The sequence below is a fragment of the Diabrotica undecimpunctata genome, chromosome 9 (assembly GCF_040954645.1).
Source record: "Diabrotica undecimpunctata isolate CICGRU chromosome 9, icDiaUnde3, whole genome shotgun sequence".
Taxonomy (NCBI): Eukaryota; Metazoa; Arthropoda; class Insecta; order Coleoptera; family Chrysomelidae; genus Diabrotica; species Diabrotica undecimpunctata.
In genome coordinates, this window is record NC_092811.1 from 127,969,349 (window position 1) to 127,989,741 (window position 20,393).

Consider the following 20,393-nt stretch of genomic DNA (forward strand, 5'->3'; position numbering starts at 1 on the left):
AAATATGAAATTTTGAGACTCATAATACAGGGAAAGATTCAAGGAAGAAGATCTGTTGGCCGAAGGCAGAACTCATGGTTCAAGAATCTACGTGATTGGTATCAATGCAGATCAATTGATTTGTTTAGAGCAGCAAGTTCAAAAATAAAAATAGCCATTATGATTGCCAACCTCCGTAGGGAGACGGCACTCTAAGAAGAAGAAGCATTTTGGCCAAACGGGTCTCCCCATTTTGCTTATGTGGTTATTCCATGTGTAATGTAAGTCCGTGCATTAAAAAGCTAAATATATGGCGTTAAAGCAGAAATTAGTCAAACCTTCCTCGTTTGAATCGAAATTCTGTTTCTTATTGGTGCTTCACCTTTTTCTTTTCTTTATGTACCAGAAAAATATACATTGTTGCGGTAAAATAATTTTTGATACCTCTTATCATCGCTAATTTAATTGTGCGTACAAAAAATTTATATTTTTCTTTTTTGTGTTTATTTTATAGTTTAATAATCGTAAATTTAACAGAATGCGGAACATAAATTAATACGCTTTATAGCAATTAGTCCTGTTTTCAATATTTCAACTTTAATAAGTATAATAAACAATTTCCCGGCACTTGAAGGTTACTTTTACATCGATCTACAGTAATGAGCATGATTCGTAAATACCAGTATTATCTATCCATTAGTAACTATCATTAATTTTCGATAAAGACCATCTATCAGTTTGAAGTTATTATTATTAAACAATTACCTATAATTTTTATCAAGATGTTTGCGTTTTAATTGCAACAAATAGAAAATAAAGAACCTGTAACAAGTAGGATCATTTTCCAATATATGTATAAGCTATTTCTGCATTCTAGAGGTGAAAATTATCACAACATTCGAAATAAATAGGCTCGCAGATAATGCTGATCATTTTATTTTCACAGTTTCGTTTTCCAGACTCGGTCAATTACATGTTTTGTATAATTTGAGCAATTGGCAGAAACTGTAGGTGTTATTTTTACTGGAACGTTGTTCAAAACTTTCATAACTTCTGTATTACCGTCTCTCTCTTGTTTTTCCCCATTACTGAGGATCGTGATTTCTTCCAATATTCCTAACAATTTTTCTCTATTGGTCTCTATCTTCAGCTGTTCTAAGAGCTTCGCAGAATGAATTTCCGGCTGAATTCTTAATTTGGTTGGACCATCTAGTTCTAGTTGGTGATCTTCTCCCCGGAAACAATTAATCTCTCCCAACTATCAGAGTGACAACACGCATCGTTAGCACACCTCTCTCGGCCTTGAATTGGTTTGAGAACTTCTGATCTAGTCGTACTGGTGCTATGTTGGACTAGTACAGATTTTTAGTAAGTGTCACCAGGTGCATTGATGTGCCCATTTCTCTTAAAATGGGCATACCTAGACGTGATCCGCCTAGCAATGATGTATGGAAGCGAAACATCATGATGAAGCGAAAAATCGCTCAGAAAGTGGAAGAGAAAAATCCTCTAAGTGGACCTCTAAAATTTATGGACCGGTTACAGAAGGTAAAGTCTGTAAAAAAACAGAAACTGCAGCTACTATTTGGAAAAGCAGACTTGGTGACAAATAAAGAGAGAGCGGATGGGGAAAGTGTTTCTGGGTAGCTCGGGAGAAGAAGGAATAAATCAAGATCCGAACCCAGATAGATAGACGGCGTGCAGAATGACCTAAAGAAATTGAAAATCCGACGTTGACGAAGCTCTTCAGGGGCTGTAGGGCCACAACAGCTGGTTTTTCGCAGTGACCACGCCGCTAGCGTCCCTTGTATTAAATTAAAACACTAATTACACTTCGTTTTATTGTTGGAATGAACTACTTCTTCTTCTTCTTGATGTGCCTATCCGTTACGAATGTTGGCGATCATCATGGCAATCTTTATCTTATCGGAGGCAGCGCGGAAAAGCTGCACAGATGTTGTATTGAACCAGATTCTGAGGTTCTTTAACCAAGATGTTCTTCTTCTTCCTGGACCTCGTTTTCCAAATATTTTTCCTTGCAGGATGGCTTGAAGGAGAGCATATCTGGGATTTGATGGTGATCAGTACCTCTTGGTTCTTATTCATTCTTCTGAGGACCTCCTCATTTGTGACTCAGTCAGTCCACGGGAGCTTTCAGTTTTCTGCACATATCTTTGTTCAAGGTCCACGATTCAACGCCATAAAAAGGACAGAGATGATGTAGCATCGCAGCATTCTTACTTTTGTACCAAGAGAGAGGTTGTGACTCTTGAAGAAGGCCCCATCTGATTGAAGGCGGATCTAGCTTTTCCGATACGTGCTCTAATCTCCTGGTTGTTGGTCCATTCATCATTTATTATGGCGCCGAGGTAGTTGTAGTGCGTCACTCTTTCTACAGGGGATTGGTAGAAGTAGAGTTGACCTTCTGTTATTCTTTTCTTGCTAATTATCATAAAATTGAATGAACTACAATTATAGGAAATATGGTAAACTCTTGGAGTGAGAACTTCCCTCTTGGATCTTTGGTCGATCTTAGACTTTCCTCTATCGTCTTCGTTGATTTGTAGATGAAGTACAGGCCTTATTTCGCTAAGATTTTTAATATACGATACAAAAGTTTTGTCTCAGGAAGAAATAATCGCAGCAGTGACCTATAAACCTGAAAAACAATGTATCATTTAAAAAAGACGTCTGTGAAAGCCTACATCCTTGGACGATTATCCAGTTCATATCAATTTAAATACTTATACTTCAATCACTAATTCTAATAATAATTACCGAAATACTGATAGAATTGGTTCTGTAGCAATTTTTTGTGGTATTTCCATAATTATATATTATATTTAATAAGAATTAACTGCACCTGACTGAAAATTATCATATTTTCAATTAAAATTGTGATTAATTCCCGTTAAATATACTAGATAACTGATGGATTTGCTGAAAATCGACATCGATCCAATATATTTTCCATTTGAAAATCACAATAATATAAAAATGTCAGATATTTGCAAAAATACATAATGTAAACAACTAGTCTGCTTTGTTTTTCTATATAATTGTTTAGTGAGAAGTATTGGATTGTTGTTGTGTAGTAGATTTATGAATCAATGGTAAATTACGTTTACTTTTATTAGACTTGGGTGTCAGTTAAAAGGATAAACAAATTCATGAATGCCGAAGAACTTGATCCCGATAACGTTCTTCATGAACCTTCTGAAGGTAAGTTAGCCTACTATGATAGTAAAACTAATATACATGGTTTTATTAGTATACATAAATCGTTCGTACTGGATATTATTTGGTCAACTGGAAGTGTCTTTTATGTTTTTCCTACTGTAATGTCTTTTAAAATGAGCTTTTGGTACATTTGTACCCAAACGGCAACACTAAAATGTTAGTTTTGGATGTTTGCCGCCATCCAGAGTTCGTGTTAATTGAATTAACAGTATGGGGCGCCTAGAGGCATTTGACCTAATGTCAATAGAATTAAGATATTTCGTTTAAAAACAACATTGCTAAAGGCCGAATAACACTTCACCTAACGGACGAATTAAACTAATTACAGAAAAACTTAATCGATATCAGATATTTATCATACTCGTGAAAGTGGAGATTAGTTGTGATGCTGGAAACGACACATCAAAAAACTTGCTAAATAGATTGCAGTTCTCGATCAGAACAAAATAAAAAATTATTTAAAAAGGTATATCAAATTAATTATTGCTTAACACTCTAAAATTATTGAATAAAGACTGCAATGTGTTAACCGGAAAAAGCTTTTTGGGTTGTTTTTTATAATATTTATTACGAATAACACATAACTTTTTTGTAATATTAAAAAAGTGGGTAACCTTTTAGTAAATACAAAATAATTTATATACTTTAATTCAAATAAATAAAATCCTTTAAAATGCGTAACTTCTTAATAATTAAAATAAGTACGAATTCAATAATAAAATAAGTTACACAATGTGTCCCTAATTAACCGTAAAAAACAAAAATCGTCTAGTTAAAATCTTTACGATCACTCAAACATAGTGAATCGAAAGAGTATTCACTTCTTCGGTCGATATTCTAACACCAAATGCAGGTAGGCGTGCAGAAGTGACCCAAAGCAAGCGTACATTACCTTCTTCTCATTGGCAGAAAAAAAGCTACTATAGAATTGATGAGATAATAAGCACAGGCCCAGCAATTAGCTGTGCATTGAAACGTGTATGGAAAAACCCCTGGGAAATAAGAAAAATGCTTCTATAGTTTTAAACGAATGGGACTAAAAAAATAATTACACTTACCAAAACGTGGGTTTTTCACTACTCAACTGTACTCAAAAAACTCATAAATTGACGTCAGCGGCCATTGCGACAACAAATAAAACAAAGATGAAGAATATGAGTTCTTTAGGGAAACAAAATGCAGCTGCGTCTATAATACGTAGTTATTTGCAAGGGAGAAATTACGTACTTTTAACATACTCACAACCTACTTAGACGTAATAAAAATTGTCTACGAGATACTGTAGTCACATCTTAATAACAAAAACTTTAAGAAAAAAAAATTTATTTAAAATCCTTTATAAAAGGTATATAATTAAATATAGTCCAATTGGGTATTTAAATTATATACCTTTTATAAAGGATTTTAAGTAAATTTTTTGTGATACATGGTATACAGCCAGCTACAGGAACTTAGTTTCCTAGTGGATAAAAACTTTAAGGGCTAGAAAAATGAAACGCTACACATTCTCAAGGCGATTGTTCTTCTCAATATAAGCTTTCTCTCTTTTTAGATGAAACGCACCGCTTTGCTTTTACGGATTTGGTACTAAACAGGTCATTGTTCAGCCAGAAATTGGTCTGCAAGTTTGCAGAACGATGGCTTCGTACATCCAACTACTGGATGTAAGAAGCTTTTATCATATTTCTATGTGATTGTTGAAACGAGGCAACTTGTTTTTCAATGCTGTAGTCAATTCAACTTCAAGTGCTTCCAATTGACGATGGAGGCACTTTAGGACAAGTTTTCTTCCAATCCAAATCCGCTCGACGTAATCAAGAAAGTCCAGCAGCTTCGTCGTGAACTTAACATAGAAAGAGGACTTCTGGAAAGCGTCGTAGGTCACGTTTACCTTCTCCTTGGGAATGAAGGCAAGGGAGCCAAGAGAGTGGAGAGCTTGAGCTTTGTGGGCCGCCCTGTCGTCGCCTTGATCCTTTCGAAGCACAAGCATTATCGAATTTTTGCATAGAAATTAAATTTACCTTAGGCCAAAAGTCCCTTAGGTGATTTGTCTTTCAATTGTATTTACCCCAAAAGATAATTTTAGGCCTCTCTCAAAAAATAGTTTCTGGACCTCAAGTGACGACTGGGTAACTTCAACGCCAAAGTTGGGGCCAGCAAAACATCATCTGCAGTTGGACCATTTGGACTAGGAAACCGGAACGATCGGGGAGATACATTGGAGATTTTTGCGCAAGCAAATCAATTAGTAATAATGAACACCTGGTTTAAGCTACAACCAAGTAAACTGCACATCTGGTTTAAGCTACAACCAAGTAAACTGCACATCTGGAAATCTCCACAGGATTCTGTGGGAAGGATTGTAAGAAATCAGATTGATTACATGCTAGTAAATAAAAGGTATAGGAACAGCTGTACATCGTCAAAACATACCCGGGGGCAGACATAAATTCTGATCATATACCAGTTTTAGGTAATTTCAGAATGAAGAAGGTTACAAGTAAGTCGATGAAGAAGTATGATGTTAGAAAACTGGCGAGTGAAAACCTCAGTACAAAGATGCTAAAATGCAGAAATGCAGGAACTATAGAGGAAAGTCTGACCATCATACAAGAAACAGTCAGAGAAATAAAAGAACAACACCTGAAGAAAGATACAGAGAAACGGAAATCGTGGATGACCGATGAAATACTTGAACTTATGGATCAGAGAAAAAAACAAAGATAATCTCCAAGAATATAAAAGAACACGTACCATCGTCAGAAGAAAGATAAGATTTGGGATTTTGATTTGGACGCGGATTTGGTCAACATCGTGAAGGGCCGTAAGTTGCAGTACTTGGGACATATAATGGGAAATCAAGACAGATATGAGCTTTTCCAATGCATTTTGTAAGGTAAAATTAAAGGAAAATGAGTCCCAGGACGAAGAAGAATATCCTGGTTTGCTAACCTGAAAGCATGGTATATAAAGACTTATAACAACACAGCTATTCCGTATAGCTACCAACAAAGTCATCATAGCCAGAATGATCGCCAATGTTCGGAACGGACAGGCACCCTAAGAAGAAGAAGAGAACTATTTTGTACTTTGAATATAATCAACTTTGTTAGATTATTGCAAACGTGAATTAAAGTCAACTTTAAAGCATATCTTTTAACGTTTCTTAAATGTTTCTTTTGCTCCCCGTTGTAACCAACCATGTTCTGCACTCGAATATTTTCTATATACGATATACTAGTAGAACGATCTGTGCATTTCCAATTTTTAATTAATTGATATTTAATACAATGCTTTGAAACTATGATTGTTTATAGAGCCACTTACGATCGAAAACGGCACATTCTCCTGGGGCGAAGGCCCAGTTTTGAAGGACATCAACATTAACATCAAGAAAAAAACTCTAACGGCCATCGTCGGAACAGTCGGTTCAGGAAAATCCAGTTTGATCTCGGCGTTCCTCGGAGAAATGGACAAACTATCCGGTCGCGTGAATTCATACGGTAAAGTCGCCTACGTCTCCCAACAAGCCTGGATCCAAAACGCCACTCTTCGAGATAACATTCTATTCGGAAAACCCTACGATAAAACATTGTATGATGCCGTAGTAGAAGCTTGTGCCCTAAATCCGGATCTGGATATGCTGCCGGCCGGAGACCAGACGGAAATCGGCGAGAAAGGTAATTTTTGATGCGAACTATTATAAGCATTAGTAATGAATGTTGTGTTATAGGTATCAATTTATCTGGAGGTCAAAAACAACGTGTTAGCGTCGCCAGAGCAGTCTACTCCAATGCTGATATATACTTTTTGGATGATCCATTGAGTGCTGTAGATAGTCACGTTGGAAAACACATTTTCGAAAAGGTAAATACTAGTTAAGAATTGTTATTATATTTTACATTACTCCTACAACAATTTTACTTCCTATTTTTTGCAGTTTGCGAATAAAGCAATAAATCGTAATCCGGTCTTTCGACGAAATTTTCGCTCACTCTCTAGCTTCTCAGAAGGAATTTGTTTGGAATTTCCAAATTCCTGTTAGAAACTTTTAGATAAAAACCAAAAATCTCAACCTTCTCAAGTAGTCGTTGTTTATCTTCCTTTACAGAAGGTTGCTGGTTGTTGCTAATAATTCTTTCTTTTTTAATCATTTACTTTGTGATGCTGTAGCTGTTCAGCGTACAGTCTATTCACCTGCAGCTTGTTTAGTATATTCTATTCAGCTGAATCGCCCTTATGATTGCTTTGTAGGAAGTGTTATCGAACTATACAGTGCCGTTTCCATAATTTTTTCATTAATATATCGGACTTTCAACCAATACACTATCCCTACTGTGTCCGTCGAGCAGTTTTCCTGGAGTCCTAAGTACAACAAACTTATCGCTCTGTGGGACTTAGCTTCTTTGCTATAAAGCTACCCTTATGAGTAGACTTCGGCAAATATGCAAATAAAAATGTAGAAAATATGCGCATAAATATTCACGTGTTTATCCGAAAATATGCAAATATTTTACAAAATATGCATACAAATAAATAAAAAAATCGTAAAATACTAACAATTTTATTTAAAAAAAAAGTGTACATAACTAAATATTTCCTACTATTCATTAAGATTTACATTTATTTTAGTAACTACATCATTTTTAAGTATGAATAAACTTATTTAGAATTATGGTAACAATAAATGACCAAGTGGTGTTCAAAATTTTCTAACAAAAACTTGTGGCTTCTGTCTGAGTACATATATTTATATATGTAAAAACTTCGTTCAACATCAACTGATGTAACGGGAGCATTTTTCAAACTAACCAAAACATTTGGTTCTAAATTAATTGTTTCCGAAATATTTCCAGCTAGAACACTGACTACTTCAGAAAGAATATGGTAACCTTTATTTTTTTCCATAGTAGCTTCAAATTTTTTTAAAATATCTTTTCCAATATTACCTCTAACGTTCCGACAACATTACGCAAATTCTTTTATTAATGCTGTACTTTCGAACAATGACAGTTTTGGTGATTCTAACTGAGTAATTGTTTTTTGAACAAAACTAAAATTTGATTTTATAAATGAAAGTTCTTGTTGAAGCAAGTTACTCTGAAAAGTTTGTTTAGAATCCAAAAGAGATTGGGAACTTTCATCTGTTAACGTATCAATTATGTTCTTTATTTTAACAAAATGATCTGCATAAAAATTAGCTGCTTCTAACCATGTTCCCCATCGCGTTAAAATAGGTTGTGGTGGAAGAGGAATGTTAGGTAGCATTTCTTTATAAAGTTGAATTCATATAGGAGATTTAAGAAATACTTTTTTGACACTGGATATCATGGTATTTACAAGAGGAAACTTTTTTCGTATTTCCTCTGCAACTCGTTTAATCCATGCGCTACACAAGTAACATGTATTAAATCTGGGAAAAATATTTTTAAATTTTGTCCTGCTTTCACCATATAAGGAGCAGCATCCGATAAAATAAGCAGTAATTTATTAGAAGGAATAGTTGTCGGAAGAAAAAAAGTTGCTAATGTTTCTTGCATAAAACGCGAAATTGTTAAAGCATTTGTTTTCTCAAGTTGCTGGCATGAAATAAGATGAGATTTTGGTAAGGTATCTTCTTTAAGAACACCAATCAATAAATGAGCAATATACTTTCCTGAGGAATCAGTGGTTTCGTCTACAGATATGTAAAAATAAGTATCTGCAATTTCTTCCTTAATATTAATTAACACCGACGAGTATAGCCCGTTCACATTATTTCTTCTTAGAGGCCGATCACTTGGAACATTAAGTTTGCAATATTTTTTTAGAAACGAACTAAAATTTACATTTGCTAATTTTGAAAGCGGTATGTTTGCAGACACTAATGCGCGACACAAGTCTTCATTAAAAGTTTCTTGCCCATCTAATTTTTTTGAAGTAGATTGGAAACATTTAGCCATTGAAGTTTGATGTTTTCCTCCTATTTTTCCTTTTTTTGCAATGTGTGAAGCAGTTCTCACATGTTGGTCTATCTGAAATTTCTTCTCACATGCTATCTATAAATAAAAATAAAAACCTTTATTTTAACCCAACCTTTAAAATATAAAAATATACAAGGTGTTTTTGGTTAATCAAATAACTGGTTTGGAAAAAAAAACACTCGCTAAGTGTTTTAAATGCAGTATTAATCCACAAATTAGTTTTTGTTACTAACCATTAGTACATCATATAACTTATTTTAAAATTCAACAAAAGTTTTTTTTTGGTTAATTCAATTACAATAAAAATAATTGTGTTTTAGAATAGCTGACTTCATAAAAAAAAGTAAAGGTGAAAAATTTTTCTAAATACACACCATTGTATTGTACCATGGACAATTTTTTCTCACTAAAGGAAGCTATTTTTCATTTAAAAACAACCTACGAGTACTAAATTTCAAGTAAATACGTTTATTGGTTTTAAAGTTATTGTTGTTATTAACTAAAAGAGTTTAATTTTTTTTAATTTTAACACCCTGTATCTCGAAAAGTAAATAAGTTTGACCCCTCATTAACTATATCGTTTTGTTCAATTTTTCGAGTATCTACAGTCAAACGTTGTAAGTGTCATTTGGAAACACCCTGTATGTATGAAATATTAGATATTTAATAGAAAATATTAGATACTTACAATTTTGCCACAGACTGAACAGTAGATTTTTCCCATATCCATAGACAGCTCTTTATAAGGTTTAATCCGAGTTGAAGCACTGGTTGTTTTAGGCATTATAAAATCACAATCTTCCTTTTTGTTACCCACAACGAGTGTTTACGCTTTGAATATCAAAACAAAAATGATTTACAAATCTGAGCATCAAATTAGAAATGTTTAGGTACCTAATTCAATAAACTGGGAGATTTTGGAAAATCCCTAAATTAGGAACAAAACTATTAGCCGTTTACCTGCTGTTAAGATACAATAAATTGTAGATAGATTTGGGGATTAGATCATAAAATGCAAATGAGCGAACCCTTAGCGATTATCCAATAACTGAATGCCTCAGTGACCGAGACTTTCTAAGAATGTTGAGGGCTACTTAAATTGATCTTCTTTGAAATTGTAAATGTTTTGTACCTGTAGAGATCTACTTAGATCCTACTTAGATCATTTCTTGATTAAAATGACTACAAAATTTTATACAAGAATTGAAATAAATTGGTATGTTTAAAAATTTTCAAATACAGTATAAAAATCTGAACTTTTATGCACTTTATGCAAACTTTTATACAAATATGCCAAAATATGAAATATTTACATAAAATATGCACAATATGCAAAATATGCAATATGCATATTTGCCGAAGTCTACTTATGATTATCCATACTCTTGGTATGGACCTCACTCCTAAGCTAGCCAGTAGTACCACCATACATAACTTTTTTGCAAGGTCACACATTTTTCCAAAAATATAATTCAATCGGTGAATTTTAATTAGCAAAAATATTATTACAGGTGATCGGTCCTCATGGATTACTCAAAGGCAAAACCAAAGTCCTCGTCACACACGGAATCACGTATTTGCCACAAACGGAGAAAATCATCGTTCTGAAAGACGGTAAAATTTCCGAGACGGGAACGTATCAGCAACTCTTGGATAGGAAAGGAGCGTTCGCCGAGTTCCTTCTCCAACATATTACCGAAGAAGCCGAAACCGTAGAAGGTAAATATGTAAATCATTTACTTAAATATTTAAAACTTATCTTGGTTTTGATAAATATTGCTGAATAACAGCACTATTTATCAAATTTAGCTTAATAATTTGATATTTAATAGAGACAGGACACTTTTGACCCAAATGAATCTTAAAAATGATATATAGCATATCCACAACGAGTAGTGATTGACATATTGGTTATTTTATCGAATATAAATGTATATATGAAGATTTTTAATCAAAAATTAATATTCAATTAAAATTGTGCTTTATTCCCATTAATTATAGTATCTAATAGTTTCAGAACCGTAATAATTAATAAGCCAATAAAACAGCTAGAAGACATACAGATAAAAATGTAAATATACTTTTAAAAATGAAGCTACTAAATTCTTAGAAATTCTCTTGACGTTTTTTACTTGCATCGGAGAAGTATCTCGGAAAGTATGTCGGTAGGTGTTCAGAAAGTCGACGACGATGCTCTTTCTTCTTCCTCAGTGTTTCCCTTTTCAGGTGTCACTGTTAATCTCCATCTTGTCGGCTTCATTTCAAGCTTTCTCTCTCAACTTCTAACAGCTATATACTTCGCCCCACGTAGTTCTTATTTCTATAGCTGACGTAACCAAACCATTGCAGTCGTTGTTTAACCTTTTTTGAAATTCTAGTCACCCCTGCTCTTTCCCCAATCACGTCGTTCCTGATTCTGTCCCTTCTTACCCAATATCCACCGTAGCATTTTCATTTCAGCTACTTCTATCTTCTTTACAAAACACACTTCACTGCTGTACACCAACGCAGGTCTGACCACATTCTTGTATATCTTTCCTTTCAGATCTTCCCCGGTTTGTCTCTTTACAGTTCTTACAGTCTTGATTTTTCCCGTTATCTGTATACGGTTATAACATCACGCTCTTTTTCTCATTTTTTCCTCATTTATCCTACTAATCATTTGCCACAACACATCAACCCCTTTCTCTCCTAGAGCCTTCCAAACCTCCACAGGTATTCCCTTCAGATCCATCCAACCATCATGGCTTCTCTTCACGACCGTTGGCGACCATCATGGGATTCATTATCTTAATATTACTTCACAATTACATCATTTCGGTAGATAATATCCATATTTTTGGCGCTTATGAGCAACTGAAAATCAAGCTTTGCCTGACTTTATGGCTGAGAGTATAGAAGAACTACAAACTTTACTAGATGCAATACATAGTGAATGCATTCAAATGGGACTTGACATCAACACAGATAAGACCAAATTTATGATAGTATCAAGGAGTCCAATAAATAATGAACAACTAACTCTTGGTGGACAGCAAATAGAGAGAGTGACAAAATATAAATATCTGGGAGCTTACATCAACACAGAATTAGATCCAGACCAAGAGATCCGGTTACGAATAGAAATGGCAAGGGCAGCGTTCTTAAAATTCAAACAATTGTTCTGTGACAAAAATCTGAATGCTGCGCTGAGACTGAGGTTTGTTGAATGTTACGTCTGGTCGCAACTATTGTACGGGGTAGAAACATGGACACTAAAAGCGCAAATAGTTAAAAAGATTGAAGCCTTTGAACTTTGGATATACCGGAGAATGTTAAGAATTCCATGGACTGCCAGGGTCACCAATGAGGAAGTGCTGAGAAGGATGGGTCGAGACAAAAAATTGTTGAGAACGATAAAAGTACGCAAGACTGCATACCTTGGACACATACTAAGAAATAATAAATATAGTCTTCTGCAGGTCATCATGCAGGGTAGAGTCGATGGCAAAAAGGGAATAGGTAGAAAGAGGAAGTCATGGCTGCGAAATATTCGAGACTGGACAAACATGACTATAGACGAATTATTCCACGTTGCAAAAGACAGAGAAGCTTTTAAAAATGTGGTCGCCAACCTCCGTTAATGGGGATGGCATAGGAAGAAGAAGAAGCCTGACTTTAAACATTTAGGAGGTACCATCTGCATAACAGATGGGATATGTTACTTTTAATCTGAGAATTATTTCAAAACAGCGTTTAAATGTACTAAGACTTCACAAACAAATAGAAAGAACATATATATAAAGAAGATTAGACAGACTCATTAATCAAAAAATATTAATAATCAAGATGTGTGTTAATCTTTGAAGCTCGTCTTCTGTCTCGGCGATTAATGCGGCATCGTCTGCATAACATAAGTGGGCTTAACGTGTCACCCTGTTTGACTCCGCTTTGTACTTGTATACACTGTGTTAATTTTCCATTTATCTTTGCCTGTATTCGATTATGGAAGTAGATGTTTTCGATGGTTTGTATAATATTGGTTGGTATGTTTCTTTTATACAGTACGTGTAAGACGTTTTGGACTTGGATGCGATTGAAAGCCCTTGTCAGGTCTATAGAACATAGATATGCTGGTTTATTGTACTCGATGGCCTTTTCTGCGAATTGTCTTAGTACAAATACGGCGTCTACGCAGGATCTTCCGGATTTGAATCGTTGTTGATCATCTGATAAAGTTGTTAGTTTATTGATTGTTGGTTAGGATTTTTGTGGTAAGCTTAAATGCGGTATTCAGTAGATTTATACAATAGAAAGAACATATAGTGTTATAGAACATATAATTGTTGGGCTCTTCTTTATCTCCTTTCTTGAACATTGATACCATTATGCTCGTTCTCCATGCGTCTGGTATCTTGCAGTGCAATATTAGTTTTTGTATAAGTTTTGTCATCTCTAGGGTTATAATTTATGGCTATCTCTACTTTCTGAAAACTGATTTCTATTTCATGTCTTAATTCACATGTCTTATTGTGTTGATTATTATTTTCTTTTTCTTTAAACAGTTCCATCAGGTATCTTTCCCATTCGTTTGCTGGTATGTTATTGTATTCCTTCAATTCTTCTACTTCTTCCCGTTGGTTTCTTTTGAATCTCCATATTTGTTTTTGTGTACCGTAGAAGTCGCTTTCCATCCTTTTTGTAAACTGTTCCCAGTGTTCATTTTTTGTTCTTCTTACTAACTGCTTTGTTTCATTTCGTATTCTTCTATAGGTGTCTCGAGATTTTGGAGTATTTGATGTTTTTAACTTCGTGTAGGCCTCTCGTTTCTCTTTACATTTCTCTTTTATTTCTTTTCTGAACGATGGTGTATTGTTGTTGTTTCTTTTGTTCAGTATGACTTTGCGATTTCCTAGAGCTTCTGTTGCTGCTTCTTCAATGTTGTTTTTAATTTTTTCCCAGCTCGCGTTTATATCTTCGATGTCGTCTATTTGTTTCAGCTGTATCTTCTGTGCTAGCCTCCTTTGGTCCATTTCTCTTGTAGAGTCGTTCCACAGTGATTCTATATTGAATTTTTCCTCGGTGATTTCCTGTAGAAAATGTTTTTCTTATTTTTGCTAGTACTAGTTTATGTTCACTCCCTGCGTCTGCTGAGTTTAAAGTTCAGATATCTAGAATCTGCTTTGGGTGGATTTTTCTATTAGTCACTGTAAAATAAATCATAGATTTGTGCCCCCTGGAGTTTTCAAATGTATATTTATACTGGAGCTTAAGCTCCAGTATAAATCCAGTACCTACATATTTAAAACTATATTTTAAGCAAACACTGGCTTCAGTAAAACTACATTAGTGTCCTGTCTCCGAACTTTTGGGCAAAAAATAATATTTTTTCGTTTTTATAGGTTCTAAAGTTAAATCTAACGGTATGTCGTTTGCAAAGTGTAGATAATCGTAGATAGAGTGCAATTTTTTACCCATTTTTCACATTCGAAGCCACTTGATCTTATTAATCGTTTATTTTATTGGATTTCAACGAATTTGATCAGAATTGAAATTGATTTCAAGTGATTTTAAGTTTAAAAAGATCGAGATGGCTAAATTAAGAAATTATCATTGTCATTCTAGAGATCGTATAGGTCGTAAACGACATATTTTAGTTGTAGCGTGATGATTCATTTCATTCCATTGTTTTGATCATTTGCTTTTTTGGCATGCTAGTTTTTTATTCAAAAATACCATAGTGTAAATACGACCCATGATTTATTTGGGTGTACTTGAAAACTCATAATAAATTTCTGTAACTTATCTTCAAACATCCTTTTGGCAATACCACAAGATTATACTATAGAAGACTTTTGCAACTAATTATGAAACACAGTTGACAGAGCAAGTAACAAAAGCGAATACATAATTATTAACAGTGGGAGATTGAAATACACGAATATTACACCAACGTCAGCTTTTCCTAGGGCTTAGGATCGACTGAATCTTGTGGAACGGGTGTTCACAGAAACCCTTCTCCACTTAAGTCCACCAGGACCTCGCTGAAGTATTTTCTACTGTAAATCATGCACTGTGTCGCGAGCTAAATCGAGCTAAATCTCTTTAACCTTTTTGTATATTTTATTTATTACATATTCGTTTCACTAAATTTACCAAAAGCATTTGTTAGATCTCAAACGAATATACAGATGATACAGGGCCTGATATAATCAGAGAAGAAATAGATTATGCAATCAAACAAGCGAAAAGTGGTAAGGCCCCAGGTCCTGATGAAATTCCCGTAGAACTGCTCAAACTTATGGACGATGAATCTATTAAAATACTCCTAGATCTATTTAACACAATATATAGAACTGGAATAATACCTAGGGAATGGCTCCGTTCGACCTTTATACTACTGCCAAAAAAGGCAAATACAAGGGAATGCAGCGAATATCGTACGATAGCTTTGATGAGTCATGCTCTAAAACTGTTCCTGAAAATAATCCATAATAGGATCTATAGGAAATTAGACGTAGACATCAGTAACACTCAGATGGGATTCAGAAAAGGGCTGGGTACAAGGGAGGCTCTGTTTGCAATGAACGTTCTCTCACAGAGATGCTTAGACATGAACCAAGAAATTTACACCTGCTTTATTGATTTCGAAAAGGCCTTTGACAAAGTACAACATGAACCACTAAGACAAATTCTAATAAAGAAAAATATAGACAGCCGAGATATTCGAATTATATGCATCAAACAGCAAATGTGAAGGTTGAGGGTAGGCTAACAGAAGAAATTCAAATCCGTCGAGGAGTCCGTCAGGGATGCATCTTGTCGCCACTTTTATTTAATCTGTATAGTGAAGCTATTTGTGAACAAGCACTCGAGGAAGAAGATCTTGGTCTGATAATAAATGGTGAGACTATCAACAATATAAGGTATGCTGACGATACGGTTCTCCTAACGGGAACGCTAGTAGAACTACAACATCTCGTTCAAAGTCTCAATATATACTGTAACAGTTACGGCTTGAAAATTAATTTGAAAAAAACTAAATTTATGGTAATCACGAAATCAAAGAACATCAGAGCTAATCTTGTAATAGACAATACAACGATTGAGCGTGTGTCCTGTTTTAAATATCTAGGTGCTTGGATCACAGACGATACTGATCAAACAAAAGAGATTAGATGTAGAATAGAAATCGCTAGATCAGTCTTTAATAGAATGCGCAAACTCTTTTGCAATCGTGATATCAATATAAAGTTACGAATACGAATGCTGCGGTGTTATGTCTTTTCTACCCTGTTGTATGGAGTAGAGGCTTGCACACTAAAACAGTTGACCACAAAAAACATCGAAGCTTTCGAGATGTGGTGCTATAGACGCATTCTCAGAATATCATGGATGGACCGCGTCACTAACACGCAAGTACTCCAAACTTTAGACAAAAGATGCGAAATTCTAAATGAGATAAAAACTAGAAAGATGGAATACTTGGGGCACATTGTGAGAGGTGAAAAGTACGAACTTTTAAGAAATATCATGCAGGGCAAAATTAAGGGCAAAAGAAGTGTGGGAAGAAGAAAAATATCGTGGCTTCGTAATCTACGTGAATGGTTCGGGTGTAGTTCGATTGAACTTTTTAGGCGCGCTGCTAACAAAGTCGCAGTGGCCATGATGATTTCCAATCTCCGCTAGGAGTGGCACGAGAAGAAGAAGAAGATTTGTTAGATACCTGTATCAACGGGTGTCATGGGAAAATCGTTAGTTCCCTAGTCTATAAAATAGAAACACCAACGCTGCAAAAGATCAATACGGTCAAAATACAAAAAGGGAAAACAAAGCCTTAAAGAGATCCTAGTCTGAATAGCGAATTAGTAGGATAATATAAAGGGTAAACCAAGAATTGAATGGATTAAATTCGCTAGTAGCTTCATTCGAGAAAATGGTTGGGGCTGAATTTAGCAGATCTCATACATAGAGACCAGTGAAAAAGACAAGATGATACTTATGTCCAAGATAGACTAAGGCTTGATAGATAGTTAGTTAAAGATAAAAGGAACAATATGTAGTATGAATCAAAAGTTGAAAGTATATTTTTGTCAAAATCATTCGTTTATGTGAATGCGTTAGTTTGTTTAAACTTTCTTTTTGTTTCAAGTATCTTGTTTGATTTTTACGTTATAATTTTACAGAACTGGATGAACTCAAAGACCAACTCGCCGACACACCATTATCTCAAGAAGTAGCAAGACAATTAGTAAGGCACCGGTCTCGCGTCTCAGAATCTCACTCAGAAACGGGCTCCGATCACATCGGCAACGGCTCTATACAACGCCTCAACAGTGTGGACAAAAGTAACCAGAAATTGTCATTCGATGACGGTAAAAAAGGTCCAAAGACAGGGGAGAAGTTGATCGAAACTGAGAAAGCAGAAACGGGCAACGTCAGCTGGGCTGTCTACAAGCATTACTTGAAGTCTATCGGATTGGTGTTCATGTTAGCGACCTTGATTTTTAATTTAATATATCAAGGTTTCAGTGTTGGGTCCAACGTTTGGTTGGGAATCTGGTCAGACGATAAAAAAATCTACGTTAATGGAACCGTTGACACGGGAAGACGAGATATGTATCTCGGAGTGTACGGAGCTCTAGGTCTTGGACAAGGTAAGTTTTTGAACGTTTTCTGTGCATGAATTCAGTGCTATTTATGATGGTAATGATGCATTTTGAGTAATAATTTGGGTTAAAACATACTATCAAGATTTAATGAAGTTATTTTATATCGTAGTGAAACTGAAATCGTAATTATTAAAAGTATTCTTTTGTTTTTCCCAATATTTTCAAATGTTGACAAAATCTAAAAAAACGCTAGAACCGTCACGATACTTTCAACGTCACGTCGAACGTGACGTCTTGATAGAATTCATAACCGACCTGAAATGTAACGTGGAGCCAGTGTTCGCCATTTTCTTATTCCCAGCTTTCTCATATCTTCAACTCGGTAGATCCAGTGAAGACGAGGTCTTTCTCGGTCTTTTTCTGCTTCTAAGACCTTCTCTGTAGAGTTCCTACAAGGATCGCACGCGTGGCATTCTTTCGCAGTAGATGTTGATGGATTCGATGATGATCTCTTCTCCAGTGTTTAGCATTTTTGTAATTATGTCATCTTGTTCGGTCGCTTTATTGGATCGAAATGAAAATTACAAAAATTGAGCCTTTACTACTTACCTTTGACTAGTCTGAAGGTTAATCTATAATGAAATCCACAATGAGAATGTCGTACGGTTAAGGTAGGAATGACCATTTGCCAGATTTCACGCCATGTACTTCGGCAGCAAACAGATCGAAGTAGTGGTCACGTACAGAACCGTATAAAGATCCGAGTAAATAAGTTGAATTGTTTTTTAGTTGTTGACGTTTGAAAAATGACCATTTTTAAATTTTGGACAGTTGTTACAAGGTTTGCACATTCCTATTCCAACGTTCATAAGCTATCAAAAAGTTTTCCAACCGGAAAATATCCAAAAATACTCGATTTATATGCACCCAGCCCAAGACCCGAAAAGCTCTTACTCTAATTGTACTGATAAATGCATTTCATTGGTTATAGAATAATTGAGGATACTCACAGATATTCAATTATACTAATGTCTTCCTCTTCCTCCAAGATGTCGCATTCGCTTTCGCTACTCTCCCATGTGTTCGCGTGTATAATCAAATGGTCTACGTCATCTTGCAGGTTATCCGTGGTCCACACCTCAGTTTCCGTTTTCTCAACGACATGAGTGACATAATTGCGTCAATTTTACTTTGTTGCGCATGCGAAACTGTGGTCGATTAAGTGGCGCGCCTCTTCTTTTTTAAAAGTGGTATTATGGGTAGCTACAACACGCACTGCTTCTAATAGCTCGGATTTCCAATATCACTCCTCGAAAAATATCGTTCCACTAGCCATTGTGTTTTTTTTTTGGCGATTCCAACGTTCCACTTCTTTGTAGATATTGTAAATGCTTCTTTCGCTAACACCAGTCATCAACGAAGTATGCCTTACAGCAGCACTCACATTAAATTGTTATATATTTTGTAAAAAACACAAAACATTTCGCGGAGTATTCAATTATTACATTTATTACAATGCCTTTTTATTCTACTTTATACATAATATAAAATAGTATACTCATACTGCCGGGAGATGCATTTTATCCAAGCCGGTTCTGTACGACGCTCTTGAGTGAGCAATCAAGAGCTGGCGAAGGCCGACAACTCTCTGCGTTTATTCTCCGTAAGAAAAACATTGCCCTATGTTAGCCGTACTGCACACTCAGTGTGAATTTCATTATAGTCAAAACTGTAATACGTACATGGAAACTAAAGATGGATTCGTATTCAGCATTGAAGAATGTATGAAATTTTTAATTACGGTGCTGAAAAAGAAACTAGAAAAAAACATTAATACATAAATAAACCAGTCTCTTAAATAGTATATAGGAAAATAAAACATGAGTGGTGTTCTTCCTATTTACTAACTTTTATTTTGATCTCGAAACATTGTGTAATCATTTTAAGACTTAGATTATAAATTTAATTGCCTAAATGATTCTAATCAATGAATTTTGCTGCTCTTTATTGTGAGATATTGTATATAGCTTCCCCTTTATCTCTCTGAGTAATTTTCTTGGTTACTCTAACTAAAATGTTCGTAAAAAAACTTACAATTAAGTGCTAATACTTCGGTCCTATCAGACTGCCATCATTGATACGTGAATGTAAGTTATTCCACTTTAGTTTAACGAAAATAGGGGTAAAATTTTGACTGTTAATAAAAAACATGTGGTATAATTATTTGCAATTTGAAGGCCACTTCCAAAACGGTATAAAATCCTTTGGACCTTTTTAAACATTGATATACAGTCAACCCGTGGAAATTTTCTCTTTGTAAATTAAAATTTTCGTCTTTTTTCTTTACTAAAAGTTTTTTATTGACATATAATTTTTGATTTTGACGACTATTTCAAAGTATTTTTATAACAACAATGTTTTTAACCCAAATTACGCACCAAACTTATTACCAAAGCTTCTTCCACGAATTAACAAATCTCTTCTGTCAATCTGGGAGCACATCTGTACAAACAATTAAAAGAATTAAATCGATTAATAATCTCAAAATGTCGGATTTGCTCCCGATCGATATGTACTTGCATGTATTTGTATTTTTTTCTTTAGTTGCTGTATTTTTGGT

At 34.8% G+C, this 20,393-nt stretch overlaps 1 protein-coding gene across 12 annotated transcripts in view; it reads left to right on the top strand.

Moving 5' to 3' along the window:
- Positions 1-20,393, top strand: part of MRP (Multidrug-Resistance like Protein 1) — a 197,852-nt gene that overhangs the window by 73,883 nt on the left and 103,576 nt on the right. For 7 of the 12 annotated variants that reach the window (XM_072545236.1, XM_072545239.1, XM_072545240.1 and 4 more), the window contains exons 9-14: positions 3,117-3,201; positions 6,537-6,899; positions 6,953-7,086; positions 10,694-10,901; positions 14,564-14,584; positions 17,348-17,818. In XM_072545236.1, the coding sequence (XP_072401337.1) occupies positions 3,117-3,201; positions 6,537-6,899; positions 6,953-7,086; positions 10,694-10,901; positions 14,564-14,584; positions 17,348-17,818 (1,282 nt within the window). The remainder of the gene's footprint in view (positions 1-3,116; positions 3,202-6,536; positions 6,900-6,952; positions 7,087-10,693; positions 10,902-14,563; positions 14,585-17,347; positions 17,819-20,393) is intronic. The other 5 variants (XM_072545243.1, XM_072545242.1, XM_072545245.1 and 2 more) reach the window with 1 other exon arrangement.